The 23,264-nt window shown below is 36.6% G+C and overlaps 1 protein-coding gene across 3 annotated transcripts in view; it reads right to left on the bottom strand.

The window, feature by feature from the left end:
- The window catches only part of PARPBP (PARP1 binding protein), a 72,448-nt gene that overhangs the window by 27,824 nt on the left and 21,360 nt on the right, over positions 1-23,264 (bottom strand). For 2 of the 3 annotated variants that reach the window (XM_074271400.1, XM_074271401.1), the window contains exons 3-6: positions 22,587-22,817; positions 15,087-15,194; positions 8,404-8,574; positions 7,018-7,172 (exon numbers count right to left, since the gene is read on the bottom strand). In XM_074271400.1, the coding sequence (XP_074127501.1) occupies positions 7,018-7,172; positions 8,404-8,574; positions 15,087-15,194; positions 22,587-22,817 (665 nt within the window). The remainder of the gene's footprint in view (positions 1-7,017; positions 7,173-8,403; positions 8,575-15,086; positions 15,195-22,586; positions 22,818-23,264) is intronic. The other variant, XM_074271402.1, reaches the window with a different exon arrangement.

Raw genomic sequence — 23,264 nt, 5'->3', positions numbered from 1 at the left:
TGTCTCCAGGCAGTTGCTGTTAACTCTTGTCCAAAGAAGTGACTTCCCTTCCTGCAGAGAGCCCCGTCAAGCCTGATGCAATTCAGAGTCTTCCTCTTGAATCCTGGCTCTGAATCTCCTCCAACTCTTATCCTTCTTCAGGCCGATCTGCTCTCTGCGCCCAGTGCTCTCTCTTTTATTCTCCCAGAGAATGGGCGTGGGATAATGCAAGGGCTTCTGGGAAGAACCACCCCAGCCAATGAGCTTGCCCCCTCTATCAAGTCAACCTGAGTTCTCACCTTGTAACCGTCCAGAAAACCTGAGTTCTCACCCAGTAATCCTAACAGGGAGAGACAGAGAGAGAGAAGAGAAAGAGAGAGAGAGAAACAGAGACAGAGAGAGAGAGAGACAGAGAGAGAGAGAGAGAGAGAGAGAGAGAGAGAGAGAGAGAGAGAGAGACAGAGAGAGAGAAGAGAAAAAGAGAGAGAAACAGAGACAGAGAGAGAGAGAGAAAGAGAGAGAGAGACAGACAGAGACACAGAGAAAGAGAGAGAGAGAGAGAGAGAGAGAGAGAGAGAGAGAGAGAGAGAGAGAGAGAGAGAGAGAAGGTACAAAATTTGTATATATTTAATCATTTCAGTCAAGTCTGGCTCTTCATAACCCCATTTGTGATTTCCTTGGTAGAAATACTGAAGTATTTGGCATTTCCTTCTCCAGATCATTTTACTGATGAGGAAACTGAGACAAATAGGGTTAAGTGACTTGCCCAGGATCACAAAATAAAAGCGTTGGAATCCAGATTTGAACTCAGGAAGATGAGTCTTCTGGACTTGAGGCCTGGCCTCCTATCCACTGGGTGAACTACCTGCCCTTATTATTTTATATATTTGTATGTGTGTGTGTAACATTGTGACCTATGTGTATATATGCATATATAGGAACATAGAAATATTTATACACACACAAACACATCTTATAGATAGATAACAGAACTATCACTTACTATAAAATAAACCTGACAGAAAATTTAAAACTTTGCAGGCAATAGAGAAATTCAATTATTTTGGCTAATATGAAGCCTCTGATTTTAGGAATTTTCTGGGGAAAATGCAGCATGTGTCAGATGGTGGCACCTACTGGAAAAATGTGAAGATGCGACCCAGTAACAAATGTCAAGACCTATGGAAAAATAAAAACATGATAATTCAGGAGGAATGTTTGGCTGCTTCTTTCCTCATTCTCAGTACTTTTGAGGGATTTTCCAATGTTGTCTTTCCTCCTATTCCATCATCACCCCATTTCCACCTCCAAAAAAGGCAAAAAAAAGTAAATGTTAGGGGAAAACATTTTGGGTCGAATACAGCAGTTAAGATCAGGTGCTCATGTGCCACCCATCATCCAGTCCTTTTCTCATAAAAATCATGCCTAAGAACATGAAATATCAGAGAATGACCCATGGACAAGAGTTTCTCCTTAAATAATAGAGAAAGGACCTGCCATCTTTTTGGCTTATGAGCTCTCCCTTGTTGACTTTTGGCCTGTGTGTTGGAGAACTTGTTCCTATCCTTAAGCCAACGGAAGGCTTCAAAACCAGTAATATATTTGTTCTGGTTACTGCAAAAGAATACGTAGGGCAAAAAAAGAGTTGAAAAAAAAAATTTCAAACTATCACCTAGTCTAATCTCTACTGGCCAAAGTAGTCCCCTCACCGCACAGTCACAGGGCAGTCAGCCAGCTCTGCTCCAATGAGCAGAAAACATCTATCTTGTAAGATCTGGTAGCACAGCTCTGTTAGGAAGTTCTTCCTGGAACTGATTTCTTTGCAGCTTCAACCCTTTGTACCTGCCTGGTTCAGCCTTCTGGGGACAAAATGAACAAGTTTACTACTTTTTCCTCACGACAACCCTTTAAATATTTAAATATCTGAAATATTCCTTAAAACCAGTCCTCAAACAAACACGGACTCAAGATCCTTCAATAACTTGGCTGTCTTCCCTGGAAATTCTCCAACCCATCTTGGGCCTTCCTAATGGCAGCACACTAACTGAGGCTCATATTCTAGACATGATTGGAGCAAGGGAGAGAACTGCAAAACCAGAATCCATTCTGAGGCCTAGGAGGGCTGCCTCTCAAATGTCATCCATTAGCTTCTGGACTATCAGTGGAAAAATAAATGAAAAAAAGAAATGAAAGTTGGAGCTTGTCTCTTTCTCTCCCTATGAATCACAAAAGAGAGGAAATAAAAAAAAATCTTAATTTATGAAAAATAAGCACTTTTTAAAAAATCATTTTAGCTGCATTAGCATACTTCATGATCTAAGAAAATATTTAAGTATCTATTAATCTTATATTTAATAATAAAATCATATGGCCAGATTTGACCATAAGATCAGCTTCCAGGTATGTGACTACAGTTTGTTGAAAGAGAAATCACCATATTTGTACATGTTCTATGAAGCTCCATGGAAGCCAAACACCAAAATACTTTTTTTTTTTTTCTTATTTTTCCCTTCAAAATGCTGAGCTCAGATTGTACTATATAGAAGCATTTAGATTCTATAAATAATTATGAAGGGAAAAATGTACTTTTCCCAAAACCATCAAATGAAATAAGCAAGTTGTAAATATTACTAAGGTATTTTTTTAAAATCCATTTTGATCTTTTTTTCCTTAAATAGGGCACCCAGAACTCTAGATGTGATCTGATCAGAGGCCAGTACAGGCCTTTCTCTCCATCTCATAACTCTCTAAGGACAACCTAAGATCCCTTGGGTTTTTCTAGTCAAGTTATAATGTTCTTTTATATTGAGTTTGCTGCTCACTAAGCCCTCCAGATCTTCCTCACAAGAAGTCTCCTGTAGGCACATCGCCCTATCCTGAATTTCTGAAGTTTATTTTTTAAGCCCAAGTTTTCTGAGCTACCAAAGTAGAAGAAAGCTAAGGCTTCTCATCTGAGGTGAAACAGAACTGGTCTGCAAAAGGTGATCAGTCCCTCCTGAAACTATATTCTATTAAGAAATACTATTGGATTACACCAAGGGGCAGTGTGGTCCAGTGGGTAGAAAAAGTCAGGAAGCCCTGGGTTCAAGTCTAGCCTCTGCTATACATGGGCATATGACCCTACTGGTGAATCACTTCCCTCCTTTGCCCTAGCAACTCTCTAATTAGACATAGCAGAGAAGCCAGCCTCAGTCGTGAAGGGAAGCTCTTCATGGGGAACTTCAGACATTAGTGAAACCCTAGGTCCAATTACAAAGAATAATCTGATGCGCCCCCCCCCCCAGGTTTTCCAAGAGCACCATTGAATCTCTGCAGTCTCCCACTTCTGAATCCGGACCACACGCCTCATATTTGTATCCCATAGACTTGACTTGGGTCAGGGCAACAGACAGTAAGGTTTTGGCCATAGCAGGCCCATTCTGCAGAAAGTCCCAGGACCCTTTCCAAGCTGTAGCAGCAGTAAAGTTTACACTACAACATGACATGCCCAGTAATAGATGAATTTGCCAGGGCCCAGTGAGGTGGCTGGCAAGCCAGCCTTTGCCAATCCTGCCCCATAACCCACCCGCCATCAATAGTTTGATCCAATCCCAGCAGAGAGGCAGTGGGATGGACAGAGTTCTGGGCTTTCAGTCAGGAAAACCAGGCTGGCACCCCACTTCAGATGCTCACAGCTATGCTTTCGGCAATCTGCGTCTAAGCTTAATTCCTTATCAGTAAAATAAAAGGGTTGGCTCTGAATTTATAATCCTACATCCCGTGTGATCTAGCAGCAAACTCTATGAATTTTAGCTTATTGCTATCTACCCACTGAGACACCCATTCTTGCAGGAATGTAAAATAAATCTTTCCTGCATTCATCAGTGAGTTAGGGGAGCTCTTGGTAAGATATTTTGTTTTTTATGAATGGGGGCTCTGTCCAAGATGGGGGGTCCTGTCAAAGCACGAGGAGATGCTTCCCTTTTTCAATGGCTTCGTGGTTCATCTCTGGTGTCCCCACTCATAGACTGTCCAAGGTCCCAGAACCACGTTGGTAAGTAAGGTCACTGAGGAATGCAGGAAACAGCAAGGGAACTAGAGTAAGTTCTGCACCAGGCAACTGCACAGATCAAAGGCAAGAATAAGGACTATCTAATATTGTCTTTGATGACTGAGTCCATCTTATGGGGTCTCAAGTGTCAGATGGGGAAGATGGGGAATTTAATGGCATCAAGGAGTGGGAACCCTAGAACATACCTCTCATATAGCCTTGGAAGAGAGGGAATCTAGAGTTCAGTAACAAGAAACTAGTAAAGAAAAAGTGGGGTTCTGAAAAGAAGAGGTTCTTCTCCAGGTAGTAGGGAAGTAACAACTCTGTACTAGACAGGGAAAAAAAAGGAATTTAAAAGCAATTGCTTGTGTGTGTGAGATTCTGTTTTATCTTCCATGTCAGCTGAGTTACAAAGGGGGAAAAAAGGGGGCCCTTTTGGAGTTTCTGGCATGTTTCCAAGGCTCTAACTACAACAAGGGGGCTCCAGCTCTCAGTCAGTCAGTCAGTCACGTCTTATGTCCAGGATTTAGGATTAGGGCCCTTCTGCTTCTCTTCACGAGCTTTCACTCCTCTTCTGAAGGATTACCATTCACCAGCCCATGAGCATCCCTAACGACTAGACCAGGGGTTCTCAAACTACGGCCTGCAGGCCAGATGCTGCAGGCTGAGGACGTTTATGTGCCCGCTGGGTTATGGCAAATGGGCTGAGGGGCAGAGACACAGTGCGAGCTTTTGTTTTACTATAGTCCGGCCCTCCAACAGTCTGAGGAACAGGGAATTGGCCCCTATTTAAAAAGTCTGAGGACCATGTACTAGACCATCTAAGCAGGTAAGTTTTGGCCCTCAAAGAACTTGGTCCTAGAGTCGTTTTACTCTTCATTAATTTTCATTGGTTTCTACGTCAATTAGCTTTTATTAAACACCTACTATATGCTGAGAATTGTGTTAAATTATATATTATATATATATATATATATAAAATTATATATAAAAGAAAGGCAAAACAGAGTCCCTGCTATCAAGCAGTTCATACTCTAATGAGGGACACAAATAACAAACATGTTCAAGCAAGCTTAACACAGGATAAGTAGGAAATAGTGGACATAGAGAAGATGCTCAAATTAAGAGGGAATAGAAAGGCTTCCTCTGACGCGTCTTTGTTTCGGTTGGGACTTGAAGGAAGTCAGGAAAGCTGGTAGGTAGATGTGAGAAGGGAGAGCATTCTATTCATGGGGGATAGCCAGGGGAAATGCCTGGAGAAAAGGGATGGAGTGTCTTGTTTGTGTAAGGGCCAGACCAGTGCCCTTGGATCAAAGGCTTCATGTAGGATGACTGGAAAAGTAGGGGGTTGGGAGACATAGGGAAATAAAGGGCTTTGAACCCAAATGGAGGGTTTTGTATTTGCTCCTATTAGCAACGGGAGCCCTTGGAATTTGCTGAATGGCGGAAGGGAGTGACATGGTCAGATGTCACTTTGTGACTTTAACAGCTGATTAGAAGACGGACCAGGATGGAGGGAGGCCTGAGGCAGGCAGACCCACCAGCTGCTATTGCAATAGTCAAGATATGGAGATGAGGACCAGCCTCAGTGGAGGGAAGAGAGTATATTTGAGAGATATTTCCCACAGGGAATCAACAGTTCTTGCCCACAGATTGGATGTGGGGGGGGAGAAAGATAATGAGGAAGCAAGCCTGGGGACTTGTAGAATGGAGTCGTCCTCTATAGCAATAGGGAAGGAATGGAGTGAAGGAGGGGGGGAAATAATGAGCTCATTCTGAACATATTGAATTTCAGATGTCGCCTGTATCTAAAAGGTGGTTTGGAAATAATTAGACCAGAAGTCAGCAGATAGGTTAAGACTGAATGAATAGATTTGAGAATCATTAGTAAAGAAATGGTAATTAAGTCCACAGGAACTAACTAAAGAGATCAACAAGTGAAGAAGCAAAGAGAGAGGTGAAAAGAGGGTCTAGGACACAGCTTCATGGGACCCACTAAACGTGACCCACAGATCCGGCAAAGGCGGAGGAAAGGTTAACAGCTCTGCTTGGTAAACTTCCTGCCTCCCATCCCCAGGACAAGGTGAACACCTGAAATCCCATCACCTGCAGACCCACTGGCCTCTCCCTTCAGACTGGAGGATTGGAAGGAGAAGAAGTAAATTAAACTTTTAGAACATTTCAGGTAACTCCACTTTCCTGCAGCAACTCAGTTACAGAACATCTTTTTGTTACTTTGAAAATTCGGGCCCATGATTTTGTATTTACTTATCTATGTACTTGTTGCTTTCCCCAAGTTTGTCATAAGCTGTTTGATTTCGTTCTGTGTTTCACAGACCCTAGCACACAGTGCCTGACACAAGCCTTTGGGAAAATTTCAAGAATTGTGGAATTGTAGGAATGTAAGAAACCTCACGCAAGCTAATGTAAAAGATTTTGATAAAGTAGAAAGAGCCCAAGAGTCTGGTGTCTTCCTGCCTCCTCCGTTGGCTAGGTGAGTGAGCTTCTTTGAGAGTTAATTAAAATAGTCTTTTTATCTTTAGCAAAAATCTTGATATCAGAGCTAAACAAAAACTCTTGAAAATTCAAAAATCACATAGTTCCAGTTTGGTCAATTACTTAAAAGTCCAGTATTTGCTTATTTGGGGGAAGATATACAGTATAGTGGAATCAAGAATCAAGAAGACTCATCTTCCTGAGTTCAAATCTGGCCTCAAACGCTTATTAGCTGCAGAAATCACTTAACCCTGTTTGCCTCAGTTCCTTATCTGTAAAATGAGCTGGAGAAGGAAATAGCAAACCCCTCCAGTGTCTCTGCCAAGAAAACCCCAAATGAGGTCACGGAGAATTAGATGTGACTGAACAATAACAATAATAATAACATCTGCCTGTTCATTATTCATTGGATCACCTTGATTTCATAATTTGAAATACTTTTTAAGTGTCCAGCCATCAGTTAATAAATTAAAATTGAAACTGACTATCATGAATATCACATGAGCCATTACCTTGGATTTGGTATTTCTCCCAGAATTTCTTCCAGTTTGTCCATAAAAATAATAAATTTATTCAACCCCTTTCCATGAGTCCTCAGAGGGTCAGATGGTGAGGGTGCATATCCTTTCCCTCCAAGCTCTATCATCCTAATGAATGAGGTGGCAACCTATAAGTTAAAAGAAGTTATTTAGCAATATTTACTGCAATTGTAACCAAAAGGTAGATGTTAAGATATGATAAAAAATATCTTAGTCTGAAGATTTTTATTAATGATATCAAGTTAAAGCAGATAAGGTTGAGAACCAATATTAGATGATAGAAAGATGACCTGATAAAGACATGTTCAAAGAGCCAGAATTTAATTTATAATAGTCAAGAGGCTGGCAAGCTAGGGCCTAATAGAAGATCAGAGGGAAAGGCTGAGATCTCTTCCAGAAGGGAAGGTTGTGATAAATTTGGAGGTTTCCTATAAGTAAATGCCACATTTTCATGGCTCACTCCAAGCTTTCCCAAACAGCCCCTCTCCGAGTAGGGGCTATCTTGCCTGGAATTTGAGGGATCCAGATATCTCAATGGGTTTGATTTATTTAAGTCAGGATCTTTGCCTCTCAGCCAAGGAATCTTGTAAGACACTAGAAGGTTATATCTACTTTTCAAGAAAGACCAGAGTTCTGCTGACATCAGAGTAGGTAGGAATATTGTAAACCTCTTTAGCTTTTTGCTATCATCTAGAAGTGGGAGGGAGGAAGGGCCTTCAGCGCTGGTCTTCAAAATGCAAGCTCCTTGAAAACAGAAGCTTTTTCCTCATTAATGCAACAAAATTCTAAAATTCCATGAAATTATGATCATATGTTCATACTCATCATGCCTAGAACAAGAGGAAATTATTTTGGCTTCAGATAATGGTATAATAGACGTATGTTCAAAGGATCTAAAAAAATAATAAATATTTTAAATATTTATTAAATATTAAATTAAATATTTGTTTAAGGTATTTATTAAAATATTTAAAATAAATATTTTTTAATGAAAAAAATAAAGGGTCCTCAGAAAGCCATTTTGTCCAACTCTTTCATTTTACAAATGGTGAAACTGAGACCCAAGAAAGTACTTTTATTGAAAGTCACTCAAATAAGAACTTTTCTATAAAAAAAGCAAAGAAAGTCTTGACAAATTTTCTTTGGAAAACAATCAATTATGTGAAGGAGCCCCTACACAGAGATGTATAAAAAATTATTAGAACCTAAGTAATACAGATGCAATTTCTTCTGACTCTCAAACAATCTCACCATAAAATTCTTTAAAATAAAACAACCTCTTTATAAAAACATTAGAGGAAAGTTTTAAGTCTAATGACAAAGTAACTGAAAGCACTTTGAAAATTCAGATTTCCATACCAGGAAAACAGGCATTTGTTTTTCTCGAGCAGCATGTTTAAGATCCGTGAAAGCTTCTCTTCCAAGTTCTCTATCAGGAATGTTAATGATGTGGGCCAAGGCTAAGTCATTCTTTGAATTCACCAACAGGCTTAAATATGAACAGATAATTTTCCTTGCTATTGACCGTACCTGTTCAATAAAACACCATATGATTATTTGGAAGATTACAATCTCATATACACTGAAGAAAATGGACCCACCAAAGAGCTGTTTGGGAAAGAGCAGTAATGAAGCATCTAAATAATATTTTCTCTTCTCTATTAAAAGTATTTCCTTTTCTTAATCACCAAACCTACTCCCAAATCACCTTTCTTTTAGATAGATAGATAGATAGATAGATAGATAGATAGATAGATAGATAGATAGATTTTTTTTTTCTCTTTGGGCAAATATTATGCACTCTCAAAGTTGCTATTATCTCTCATCCAAATGTAGATTCCCCATCACATCATTCTATTTCCATCTCCTTTGTAAAGGCTGTCCATTCCTATATTGTTCTCCTTTAAAGAATCCTTAGCTTCTTTTTTGTGATAGCAAAGAATTGGAAAATAAGTAGATGCCCATCAATTGGGGAATGGCTGAATAAGTTTTGGTATACAAAGTAATGGAATATTATTGTTCTATAAAAAATGATGAACAAGCTGATTTTAGAAAGGCCTGGAAAGATTTACAGGAACTGATGCTGAATGAAATGAGTAGAACCAGGAATACATTATACACAATAACAGCAAGAATGTGCGGTGATCAACTATGAAAAACTTGGTTCTTCTCAGTGGGTTCAGTGATTCAAAGCAATCCCAATAGACTTTGGACAGAAAATGCCATCTGCATTTAGAAAAAGAACCATCAATACATGCTATGTTCATTTCTTTTCTCTGTTTTTTAAAATCGCTCCCATGGTTTTTCCCTGTGCAGAAAGGTTTCGAAATACCCAACAAGTTCTAAAATTCTGGGGCTGATCCTGAAACATATAGAAAAGATCGACATCATGGGCAAAGGTGTCATAACTGCTGTATTCAAACTTCAGAACACCACTGTAATCAAGAGTGGGAAATGATACCTGGAAAACTTGAACATTTTAATGGTAACCTAATAGCAAGAACTGAAAGGGATGTCATGGGGAATGTCCGACTTTCCAAGATATATATCATCCATTTGGTAAAAACGGATGCTTTTCAATGAAAATAGCTACACCTAGAAAAGTGAAGTAGAAGTCCCAGAGGATTCTGTATCCATGAGTGGCCATTAGTTGGTGTCCTTGGAGAATGTTCTATGAAAAGTGGGGTGGGAAGGACGGAATCCCAGAGCAGGGGGCCATTCACTATTGAGCTGCATGTTCCCCTAAGGCTTCACTCCTGACTCCCAACAATGTCCATAATCTGGACTTCTCCCGATACTTCCTGTCAGCCAAAAACAGATGTACAATTGGACTAAAATAAGGGCCCATAAAATCTGCATGTTTATTTTAACCCTTCACACATTATGTGTATGTAAGAGAGGCTCAATAAATATTTGAATGAACATCTGTATGTTTGGTTTATACTTTTAATATTCCTGATGCTCTCCATAGTGCCTGAGACTGCTGACTATCCTGTCTTCTCCGCCAACTCTCCTCTCTAGGTTTTTCTATCACCCCTTCATGCTATCTCTGCTTCTCTTCCCCCTGACTGCTCCTTCTCAGTCTCCTTTGCTGAATCATCATATCATATCCTCTAATTGGGGGTTTTGAAGGCTCTGTCTTGGTGCCTTTCTCTCTGTCTCTCTATGTCTGTTTCTTTCCTTCTTTCTCTGTCTTTCTATATCTCTCTGTTTCTTTAAGTCTGTCTCTTTCTCTCTCTCTCTGTTTCTCTCTGTGTGTCTCCTCCCTCTCTCCTTCTCTATCTCTGTCTCCCCCCGCCCCAAATATCCCATAGGCATCTTAAATTCAACATCTCCAAAACAGAATTCATTATCTTCCCCCCTAAAGCCACACTACTTTTGAACTGTTCTTATTATTGGTGAGGATTTCACATCCTTTTACTCTTTCTGTAACTTTCAACTCTTCATAGTCACTGGCCTTCTTTTGTAAAGGCAAAAAAGGCCATCTTTGGCTTTAATTCTTATCTAGCCCCAGACAAACTCAGACCTGGAAAAGACTACTTTAAAAAGGCAAAGCTGTCCCACTGCATCCAGAGCTACCACCAGTCATTCTGAACTATATCTTGCCAATAAACTTTAATGACACTGGAGTAGGGAGTGAGACTTAGGTATCTCACTTAAATACAATCTACTTGGAAGGCAAGACATCACCTTCCTGATGCCATTGGTCCCCTTCCAGGTTGAAGCATAAATAATAGCAACATGGTCCTTAACCTTATCAGGAATCAATCAGGTGCCCTTCTCTCCACTCATAAGGCTATCCTTCCTTGTTCAGGCCCTTATCCCTCTTGCCTAGATTATTACAATAGTCTTCTAATTAGTCTCCCCCATCTCAACTAACATCTCAAGCTCCTCCTTTCCTCCAATCCATTCTCTATATAAATGCCAAAATGATTTTCCTTAGGTACAGATCTGACCATGTCATTCCCCTACACAATAACCTTTCTACATGAGGCCTTATTGAGCTCTCCAAATGTTAACGTTTCCATACTAAATTACCTGTCATTTATTTTGTATGTATTTATATGCATAAATATTTTACGTATCTTCCTTTATAGAATGTAAGCTCCTTGAGGACATGTTCTGGTTCATTTATATCTGCATTCTTATAGTGGCAGAGAGTCAAACACATGGAAGACACTTACTAAACACTTAGCAAGTAGTAGATTGGTTATAATTTGGGTCATAAATTAGTTATAACTTTTCTAATATTTAGTTTGGATTCTGGAATATTTTAATTTTTTTGGTTTTGTATATCAAATTTTATGTTTTGTATATTCTAAAAGTACCCTTCAATACTTGTGGTCTTAAATTGGTCCACTAATCAATTGAGGTAATATTTGTAAGGGATTTAATACGATGCTTAACGCTTAGTTGTTAAATAAATTATTCCTTGTAAATTATTAAATAATTGTAAGTTATTAAATAAATTGTTCCTTGTAAGCACTAAGAAGTAATAAAATTCCTTAGGAGTTTTCCAAGAACTATACAACTTTACAACCACATTTAGAAATTATAAAGTTAGATAGTCCATATTACTTTAGAAGTGAGCTACCTGGAGATGCCAGTTTTGGTCTGGAGATATTGCAAGCAAGGTATTAATCTTAAAAAGAATTTCTAAATAATAAATGACAGTTGTAAAGAATATAATGCAGTAGGCTAGATATTTAACAAACTTTTTAATTCTCTCTATGTATCTCTTATCTATTAAACACTGAAATCCTATTTGCACCTCTCTGACATCTGGAAGAAGTATTACTTTGACAAAAGATTAAAATCTCAACAAGGCAAATAAAAGCTCTTAGTTATTAATAACTTAATTTTCTATTTTTTCTACATTTAACATAATTTAGTTCCTATTCCTATTTTGCTACCTGTTCGAATGTCCCCACCCACTCAGAAGGAGGAAAAAAAAGATTAATCACTACAGATTTACCAATTCTCTGCTGGGTAAAAGTCTAAAGCTTTAGTTCTCACATTTACAACTTGCTTGCTACAATTGGCACATTCTCTCCTGACTTGTGGGCCTGGGCAAACTTGAAGGAAAAATATCTTGGATTCTTTACAGTTAGAGTCATTTTGACTTCTGTCTACAGTTGGAGCTCTCTCCCTCTCATTATGGTCAGATAACATGGCAGTTATGGTACCCTTGCTGTTGTATTCTCAAGTGGCTTTGAAGAGGCACTCTCAAAAAGCATTCCACAGAAGAAGAGTTCTTTGGTCCAGAAGAAATGGCATATATTGGAAAAATCCACAAGATTGGAACTTTTCTGAAGATACCAAAAATAAAAATTCCGCTATTTGTTTTTGTGAAATGGACTGATTCCACAGATTTCAAAAAGCATTTGCAAAACTTATTTTGATATTGAAGAATTCAAGTTTTTTTTTCTTTCTTCATTCCTTCACTCCCCACTTATTTCTTATAGAAGAAAACCAGTCTTTGTGCCAATTTGTTAATAATACATAAGGGAGAAAAATAGAACAGAGGTAGCAAAGCTATGAGATTGTGAATGTTCTGCATTTGTTGCTTCAGAATTTCCACAGCACCAATTTAGCCTAACTAAAGCACATTTGACCAAAGCACACATGTGTGCATATACTCACACACATGGACACACACATACACATGGACACACACACAACTCTCTCTCTCTCTCTCTCTCTCTCTCTCTCACACACACACACACACACAAAACAACAAAAAACTCCATCTAGAAATATTCATTTTGAAATAGCAAACATCTTTGGTGTCTATTCTCAAGGTTAACTAGAAGACTGTCTCAGACATTCAGTATGCTTTTAATGCTTTCTAAGAATAATTTCTGATAGGAAATTATGTTTTATAGCTTTTCCCTTTACAAAATACATGAAAAAAGTATACAACTAATAAACAGAATATATGCTACTCTATGTTCAGGTAAAAACATAATAGAGATCTAAAACAATGACTACCTAAACAGTTTCAATCATTTTAGAAATAATATAAGCAATGCATAAAAGAAATGAATTAACACTTAAGAATGTATTAATATCAATATTCCTGAAAACAAAATGATTGGAATATTTCTTGTGATTCTATAAACTTCCATAGGAAACCTGATACTTTTGCTAGACCTAATAGGGGAAAAGAGTGAACTGAACAGGGACCAAAAAAAAACCCCTCCCTCCATTTTCTCCAGCTTCTCTAGTTGTTATATAGATTGACTAATCATTTGCGGGAGGGAATAAAAGGAATGAAGACTGATTGTTGCCCAGCCTATGCACAGTCAGGTCATGAAGCTGGTCCACAGCTATAAATATCTTTGACAATCACTGTGCATGGCCAATGAGCTGGGGCCAAAATTGAATAGAAAAAAGTGGGCCAGAATGCTTTTGTGAAACTAAGCAGTGGTTTCAATAAATGCAAGCTTCTACTGGAGATTTTTAAAAAGCTAATCTTTTTTTTTTTTTTTTTCCTTAGGCTGGGGTTAAGTGACTTGCCCAGAGTCACACAGCTAGGAAGTGTTGTGTCTGAGGTCACATTTGAACTCGGGTCCTCCTGAAATCAGGGCTGGTGCTCTATCCACTGCGCCACCTAGCTGCCCCCCCCCAAAAAAAGCTAATCTTTTAAACTTTAATATTTTTTTGTGATATTTTGTGATTGTTGGTCATTGACCACCCTTTCTAAAACATCAAAGCAGATCATTCAGAAAGCAAAGGCTATGCACATGATGGGTGAGAGTGAGCTGAAGAATAAACAGGTGCACTGTGGATGCACTGAAGGATGTCAGAGATGGATGCCCAGATTGGTCAGTTGTAGTCCTTCATTCTCAAAGGGAACCAAAATGACATTGCTATGTTAGAGTCAGATCAGCACGAGTTCAGAACGTACTGACAGATGTCAAACACAAATAGTCTCTCAGAACATTTGGGGAGCATCTTGTAGATGAATTGGTCATGGAGGGAGACCAGGGATTCACAGCATCTAGAAAGCTAAAGGATGGCACCCAGCATTTTGGCTAGAGGGAGATATGGAAAGACAAGTCTTACACAAGGCCCCATCATCACTGAAGGGAATACCAACATCAATAAGCTCATAGATTTTTCTAAGTATCCAGACATTGTTTATATGGTAAACCATATTATTTAGATGATTTATGGCAAAACACATTATGGGGCCTCTAATCTTTCAATCTCATCATTCATCTTACATTAAAAGCACCTTCAACAAAAAATACTAATCAATTTTTGATCTGTTCATGGTCACATAGATTTAGCCTATGGAAAATCTAATTGACCCTCATGTCTTTTTCTATTCTATTTTGTATATAGAAATGTTCATTTTATTTAGTATTTGTTAAGATTAGATTAAAAAAATAAAATTTTTAGGGAAAAAAAAAGTCTTCATAAGAAGGTTCTTGTTACATGGTCATTTTCTCTACCAGCCAATTGCTAACAACATGCAAATAAACAGAGATGTTGGCCAATGCTTTATTTAAATGAATTTTTAAAACCCAATCAAGTCTCACTATCACTACAACCTTCATGCTCTCATTACACATACATATATACACTTGTGAGCTGTGTTTTAATAAAGATTAGATACAATATAATCAATTGACCAGTAATTATAAGCAAAAGGCACAGGTTTTTTAACTATTTTCAGACAAAAATAAAAGTGAAACACTTTCTGTCCTCAGGGAGCTTACATTCAAATTCAAGAGAATCAATGAACCCAGGACTTTGAGCTCACAAGATAAGAAGGACTGGTCAAGACACCATCATCACTGAAGGGAATCCAGTATGGCCATTCTTTCTACCAAGAAATCATTGAATCCAAACCCCTTGTTTTACAGGTGAGAAAACTGAGCCTCGGGGAAGGTGAGTGTCTTGCTTATGATCCCACAACTACTAAGAGAAAGAAGTAGGATTTGAACCCAAAATACCTGACTCCAAACCCAACTCTCTTATTTATGTAGAGGTGCTTCAGGGATCATATTCTACTAATCCCATTTTCCTGGTACCTTTTTATTATCCAAGTTGCATTTAGTGGTTGGAGATTCTGATCCAGAAGAATTTATATTTTCATAGGATGTGCACGATCTTCCAGATATGAAATCTAATAGTTGTACCTGCAATAAACATACAAGGTACAATGAATATGTCACATTATAAAGGACTGAAAAGTTCTAATAAGTACCTCTGTAAGGACAAGGATATATCAGAGGAGTTTGCCATGGTATTTCTGAACCATAGCACTCCCAACAATTTATTTTACTATGTATTTTACTACTAAAAGAGGAAGCCTGAAGTTTAGAATAATTTCACAAGACTAAAGACATATTTTAACATATTTCCATTCCTTAGACAAATCGTAATATGCATCATAATTAGCTGAAATACCTAAAGATGATAGTCAATTATGTATAACAGGTGAATATAGAAAAAAGTAACTGTAAAGATAACTAAAAATTGTAAAGAAATGTTTATTTTGAAATGCATTTCATATTTATTTAAATAGGATTACAGTTAAAATGCTTGGAAGTCATGTTACTTCAGATACAAAAAAACAGTCACACTATGAAGATTTAACTCAAGAGCAGCTGGAAAGTTGTCTGGCTTGTTAATTCTATTCCCACTCTCTATTCCCTAATTCTTTTCTAAGGACACAAAGAACCACAAAGAGCAGAATTGTTTCTTAGGTGAGAGAGATTCAGGAAGAAAAGAAAAGTCATTTCTCATGAGTAATCCCAGAATAAAACTGAACTGACATAATCCACATCAGTTTATCTTTTTTTTTTTCCAAGTTCAATTTTATTTTTGGCTTCATATTCTTTCCCTCCTATCCCCTCCATCCTTTAGTCCTACTGAGAAAATAAGAAAAACAAAACCCATTACCAACATATATATTCAAGCAAAACAATTTCCTGTCTTAGTTAATGTCCAAAATCAGGACAAAAACAGGCAGCCATCAGCTTTTCATCTGGAGATTAGTTTCATCATGAGCCTTCTGGAATTATGATGAATCATTGTGTCGATCAGCATTCCTAAGCCTTTTCAAATTTGTTTGTCTTTACAGTATTGCTGTTATTCTCTAAATTGATGATCTGCTCACTACACTTTGCATTAGGTCATACAAGTCTTTCCAAGTTTCTCTGAACCTTTTCATCATTTCTTACAGCACAATAGTATTCCAACACCTTCATATACCAGAATTTGTTCAGCCATCGCCTGACGACGAGCACTTTTATCAAGAAACTTGCAACAAAGAATTCCTATCTTCCCCCATTTCCTGATTCTTTTCTAATTTTAGCAACATTGGTTTTGTTTGTGGAAAAAAAAAATTTTAATTTCAAATAATAAAATTATCCATTTTGCCTTCCATGAACCTCTAGATCTCTTTTTTGGTCATAAACTCTTCTCCTATCCATAGATCTAGTAGATTATTTCTTATATTTTCTTCTAATTTATGATTTCACTATTTATGTATAAATCATGTGTCTATTATCTTGGCATATGGTGAGGCATTTCTGCCAAATTATTTTCCAACTTTCCCCAAAGTTTTGTTATTTGGGGCTTGTTTTTGGATTTTCTGAAATAATGAGTTCTTATTCCAATAGTTTAGATCTTTATGTTCACTAAACACTTATTTATTTGCTTCTATATGTTGTGTACCTAATCTGTTCCACTGAAGAATCATTATGTTTCTTATCTAATACCAAATCATTTTGTTAATTATGGTTTTGAAGTATAGTCTGAAATGTGATACTATTAGGCTCTCCTCCTTCCCATTTTTCCCCTTAATTACCTAGATAGTCTTGAACTTTTATTCCATAAAAATTTTATTTTTTCTAGTTCTTTATAGTAATCATTTGGAAATTTGAAATGGCACTATTAGTAAATTAATTTGGATAGTATTGTCATGCTTATTATATTGACTTGGCCTACCCATGAGCAATTAACATTAACATTTTTCTAGTTATTCAGAACTGCATTTTATTTCTGTTAAAAGTTTTATAAATATAGCTATATAGTTTCTATTGGTGTCTTAGTAGTATAAAATACATTCTCATGTGTTTTATACTTTCTGTAGTTGTTTCAAATGGAATTTTTCTTTCTATGTCTTTGTACTGGATTTTGTTAATAATGAAATGTAGATGATTTGTACACGTTTATTTTATATCTTGTAAATTTGCTGAAATTATTGTTTCAGTTATATAGGTGACTTTCTGGGGTATTATAAGTATACCATCACATCACCTGCAATAAAGTGATAATTTTGTTTCTTGTCTATACCTGTTCTCTCAATTTTTCTTATTATTGTGTATCTCTAACACTATACTGAATAGTAATTCTGATAACAGACATCCTTGTTTTACCCCTTATCTTATTGGAAGAGCTTCTAGTTTATCTTCCTTACAGTTAATACTCATTCTTGATTTTAAACAGATTCTACTTGTCATGTTGAAGAAAACTCCTTATTAGTGCTATGCTTTCTAATGTTGTTGGGTTGTTTTCTTTCAAGAAGTAGGTATTATGTCTTCTCAAAAACTTTTTCTGTACATCTTAATTATGATTATTACTTTTGTTATTCATATGAATTATATTTGTAGTTTTCTTAATTGATACAGCCCTATATGCCTAGCAAAAATCCACCCCAATCCTAGTATGTAATCTTTGTGATATATTGCTATAATCTAAAAAATTTGCCTTCAAGTATTATTGGGGTTCAACTGAAAGCCACAAAAATAAGAATTAAAAAGTCTTTCTTGAACTGCCATCTCATCAGAACTAGCAGATTTATCATGCACACTGGTATTGTACAAGACATACTTAGCCTTAAAAAGCATGTGTCAACCCTAACTTGATCGGATTTTTCCTGTATGTAAAAGTTATTTGGGGCTATTACCAATGCCAGTGGATCTGTGATAGTAGCATTAAATGATCTCATGTTTGCTAACAGCCTTAGCTAATTATTGAGGGTTCTCTTCTGGCTCCACCTCCACATCAGCTGTCTTGCCTTGCTAAGGATGACTCTTCCATCAGGCTGACTCAGAGAATGATGAATTCCTGCCTGGAACTGGGACACCAATGCACTGCTCACTTTCTTTCTGGCTCGGCCTCCACCCAGTAGCCTTGCCCCTTGTCCATTCTTCTTTCCTTTTCCAGCTCCCTTTTAGTGTGTTAACACCTACCATGAGTCTGTAAACTCCTGGTAAATAGGGACAATCTTATTTTCTCCTTTGTTGGAATTTGTTTTAATAAGAAAAACTGAGACTCAGGAGAAAGCTGTTACTCAACTAAACAAAAAGGGGCAAGGGCTAAGGGCAGACATTACTAACCAGAAGAGACCTGTCTTCAAGAAGACTCCAGTCAGAATTAAAGCAAAAATTAAAGAAATCAAAGCAAAATGGACCAAGGGCAGATATCTCAGGGAAGTTGGGGTGAGAACAGACAGGACACAGAAACTAGAAACTAGAAAAAGATATAGATTCTTTTTAATTGTGCCTAGAAGCAAATTTTCTACTTTGTCTAACTGATGGCCAAGGCCAGTCCTCGGCAGTCAGTAAAATGAGTTTGCGGCATCCACAGCAAGTTTGAGTGGAGGAGCCCTGAGCTCTGTCTATCAGCACCTGGGCCATCCTAGGAGTCCTGGGTAGCTCCTCCTCTGTGAAATAAGACAGCTAGAAGAGACTGTCTTTCTCCTCTTGAAATCCCCAGTCCTTCTTCACAGTTAGACCTCCCGATACATCATCCCAACTCAGTCTAGGCATTTAATGGTCTGGAGGGCAAGATTTCAGCTTGAAGGAAATGAGAATCCACTTTGGCTACCTACGTCTCTCTCATTTCTACCCATGACTCCTACTCTTGCCCTCTGGAATCAATATGAAAGACTTCGATCTCTTTTCCACAGAGAGCTGTTCAAATAGCTGAAGATAGCTTTCATGTCCCACCTTCACATTCCTACCCTCTCAAGTCTGCTCAGTCAATTAATGTTTAATAATTAAACATTAAAGTTAAATCACTTACTATGTGTCAGGCAAAGTGTTAGGAATTCAAAAAATGGCTGAAGATACTCCTTTTCAAAAGGAGCAAAAAATCTTCTCTAGTTCAAGCAGCCCTTTTCATTCAACTGACCTTCAGACAGCATTTTGTTTCTCTTTCTCTGGTTGCAGTGGACCCTCAGACCCTCCCAAGCTGGGCACCCCTGCACAAATTATTTAACTTAGTTTCTTTATCTATAAAATGGGGGCAATAAAAGCTTCTGTCTAGGTAAGGTTGCTGTGGAGATAAAATGATATAACATCTTTAAAATGCGATGTAAATGCTAGCTATTATTATAATTAATTTGTCCACATCTTTCCAAAAATGCGGTTCTCACAAAAACTCATTATTTTAAAATACTGCTTGGAAAAATGGAAAACAGACTGACAGAAATTAGGTCTAGACCAATATTTCACATTGTATAACAAGATAAAATCAAAACGGGTACATGATTTATACTTCAAGGGTGACAACATAAGTAAATTAGGAGAAGATGGAATCATTTATCTATCAGATCCAGGATAAGGGAAGAATTCATGCCCAAACAAGAGATAGAGTATTACAAAAGGTAAAATATATAATTTTGATTATATTAAATTAACATGTTTTAGTACAAACAAAACCAACACAACCAAAACTATAAAGAAAGTAGAAAACTTGAGGGAGGGGGTAATTTGCAACAAGTATCTCTGGCCTCATTGAGAAACAAAAGGCTTCATTTCTCAAAAATATAGAGAACTGAGTCTAATTTATAAATATACAAGTCATTTCCCAATCAATAAATGGTCAAAGAAAACAAACAGCAGTTTTCATATAAAGAAATTAGAGCTATATGTAGTGATATGGAAAAATGCTCTAAATCACCATTGAATAGAGAAATGAAAATTAAAACATCGCTGAGGAACCACTTCACATCTATCAAATTGGCTAATATGTCAAAAAGAAAACTGATAGATGCTAAAGGGGATCTGGAAAAAACTGGAATACTAATGTACTGTTGGTGGAATTGTGAATGATTCAAACTTTTTGGAGGGAAATTTGGAACTATGCCTAACAAGATATAAAACAGTGCATTCCCTTTGATCTAGAAATTCCACTGCTAGGTCTATATCCCAAAGACATTTAAAAAGGGGGTGGGGAGAGAGACGTATTTGTACAAAAACATTTATAGTAGCTCTTTTTGTGGTGGCTAAAAAGTGGAAAAAAAAGGCATGATCATGGAGAATGGCTAAAAAGCTGTATTATATGACTAGCATACAATATTGTGCTAAAAGAAATGACAAGGAAGATAATTTCAGAAAAACTTGGAAAGACATATAAACTGATGCAAAGTAAAGGGAACATTATACAGGAAAACATTGTACATGATAACAGCAATATTATGGGATGAAGAACTATGAATGACTTAGTTATTCTCAGCATACAATGTTCCAAGACAATCCTGAAGGGTTAATGATGAAGCATACTCTCCATCTCCAGAGAAAGAACTACTGAAGCAAGCCATTTTTTATTTTCTTTCATTCTTTTTCTCTTATTCCAATTCTCTTATTCCTATACAAAATTATGAATATGGAAATGTTTTACATGATTGAACATGACTAACTTATATTTACTTACCATCTCAGAGTTGAGGTGGGGAAGGGAGGGGATGGTGAAAAAAGAAAGGACAGGCAGAATTTGAAACTTAAAACTTAAAAAAAATGTTAAAAATGTAATTGGGGAAAGATAAAATATATTTTTAAAAAAATTTTAATAAATAAATTACAGTTCTCAGAAATAAACACAGTAGTGCAGATATCAGGTAACCAAAGGAATAATCATCTCCCTCACTCTGGACTCTCTCTCTCCCTCTCTCTCTCTTTCTTTCTCTTCCCCCCCCCCTTTTTGTGTATGTTTGTATACACACACACACACACACACACACACACACACACACACACACACTATTAAGGGGGTGTTTAATATCATGTTCCATACTGACTTGTATTAAACTTGAAGTCCATTAAAACCACCAGATCTTTTTCACAGAAACAGTTGTCTAACCACACCTCCCACATCCTGAATTTGTGAAGTAGATTTTCTTAAACAAGTGTAGGCTGTACACATGAGCAAAACCAAAAGAAAAATACTTCCTTTGTGATAGCTTCTAGCTTGGTAAAAAACAGAAAGAAGAAAAAAAGAGAAAGTATTTGGAAAATCCATGAAGAAAAAAAAAAAAAAAAACAATGGAGGAGAAAACAAAAAATAAATAAATAAATAAACTTTTTGGAATAGACAGAGCTCAGAGCTAAGAGGAGAAACTAATAAAGTGAATAATAAAAGTAATAATAAGTAAAACCATGAGCTGGATTAAAAAAAAAAAACAATGAAATTGATAAATAATTTGCAGATGTGATCAAAAAATAAAAGGAAAATTTTAAATGAGAAAGGGAAAAAAACAATGAGTGGAAAAACTACAATACTACTAAAAATTTTGAAAGAAATATAACAATAATATTTCCAAAAATGCAAAATTATTCAAATTAAGAAAAAACAAGAATTTACTTTATTTAGATCTCTCAGAAATAAAAATTAAGACAGTCATTAGTGAGCAGTCACATAAAAGGTACTTTTACTAGATGGTTTCGCCACTACTCAAAACTGTTTCCAAATATAGAGAAAGATGGTTTTCTTATTCTTAATGTGAGTCACAAAAGGTTCAATTCACAAAAAGGCTAAGATAAGTCAGAAAAAGAAAATTTTCTAGTAACTTCTTTGTGCAAAGCCCTGTGCTAGGCTCTGAAATATATTGACCTCTCCCCCAAAAAACAACCACCACCACCAAACTTCTAGCCCTAGTCCTGATCTCTATCTGGCCACTAAACCCAGATGGCTCTGGAGGAGAAAATTAAGCTAGATGACTTTGCACAGCCCTGCCTCACCTAATTCCAATTCACATGTACGTCATGACATCACCTTCCTAATGTGATAGTCCTCTTCAAGAACAAAGGATAAACAATAACAATCTATAAATCTAAATGGGCAAACAAAATTAGCCCTTGAGATATTTTGTAGGAAATTAGATTTCTAGCAGTACAGTTTTACAATCACATGTGCAAAATAAATAGTAAAAGTAAAGTTCCTGGAAGTAAATATTATGATAAAAAAATTTGGTCTAGATCAAGAATCTAGAACTGGAAGGAATTTCAGAAGCCGCCAAATCTAACTTAATTTTTTGCAGATAAGGAAATTGAAGCTCAGAGATATTAAGCCCAAGGTTACATAGAGCATCAGAGAGAGGATTTGAAATCAGGTGCTCTGATTCTAGAGCCCTTGCTTTTTCTACTTTTCTACATAACACTAAATTACATCATTACAGAACAGTTTTCAGAGATTTTGTACTTTTAACATATTTCCCAAAATAAAAGTAGCATTAAAAAAAAAGCCTATAAAAGCTCATATTTTGTTAAAGAGTAAAATAATATTTTTAAATTACTTACAGGAGACATTACTTTATTTTCACAAGTAGAAGTCAATGTTTGACACTTCTGGTACACATCAATAAGGTCAAGAATGTTAGCATTCTTCAAAAAAGCATCGTAGGTCTTTCTGATGTCTTTATAATGTTCAATCACTTCTATATCTTCAAATGGCAGATCTAATTTCTCATGCAGTAAGTGCTTCCAAGCCAACAATACATCACTAAGAGAGACAGTGAATTCTCCAAAGTGCTGGTGAAAAATGAAAATTAGAATGCATCAAAATGAGAATTTTAAGTTGTTAATGTCAAGATAAATTAAAAGTTTGCTACAATTGATCTTATGTTAGCCACTGGTTTTGGGGTTATCCCCTTTCTTCCCTCCCACCCACAAAAAGAGAGCCAATTTTAGGTATTAACCAAATATTGGAAGACAAATATCAGGAAAAAGATTTGGCAGTTCTATAAGTGGTTAATCTAAGGCTAGTTTGTGATAGTCAAAACTGGTAGATTCAGACTTGAATAAATTTCCTGGGCTTCCTTGAAATTCTACTTTTTAACCAAAGGATATAAAGTTTATTTGTATATTTTACAGTATTTCAGAACTGTTAAGGAGGGAGATACTAGATTCTATTGTTTTATTTTTATTGTTGTGTTATTTTTTAAGTTTCTTTTAGATTCTTTCACCCATATATTTTAA

This window comes from Sminthopsis crassicaudata, chromosome 5 (genome assembly GCF_048593235.1).
Source record: "Sminthopsis crassicaudata isolate SCR6 chromosome 5, ASM4859323v1, whole genome shotgun sequence".
NCBI classification, from domain to species: Eukaryota; Metazoa; Chordata; class Mammalia; order Dasyuromorphia; family Dasyuridae; genus Sminthopsis; species Sminthopsis crassicaudata.
Note: the sequence above shows the minus strand (reverse complement) of the source record. Positions and strands in the feature narration are given on the sequence as shown.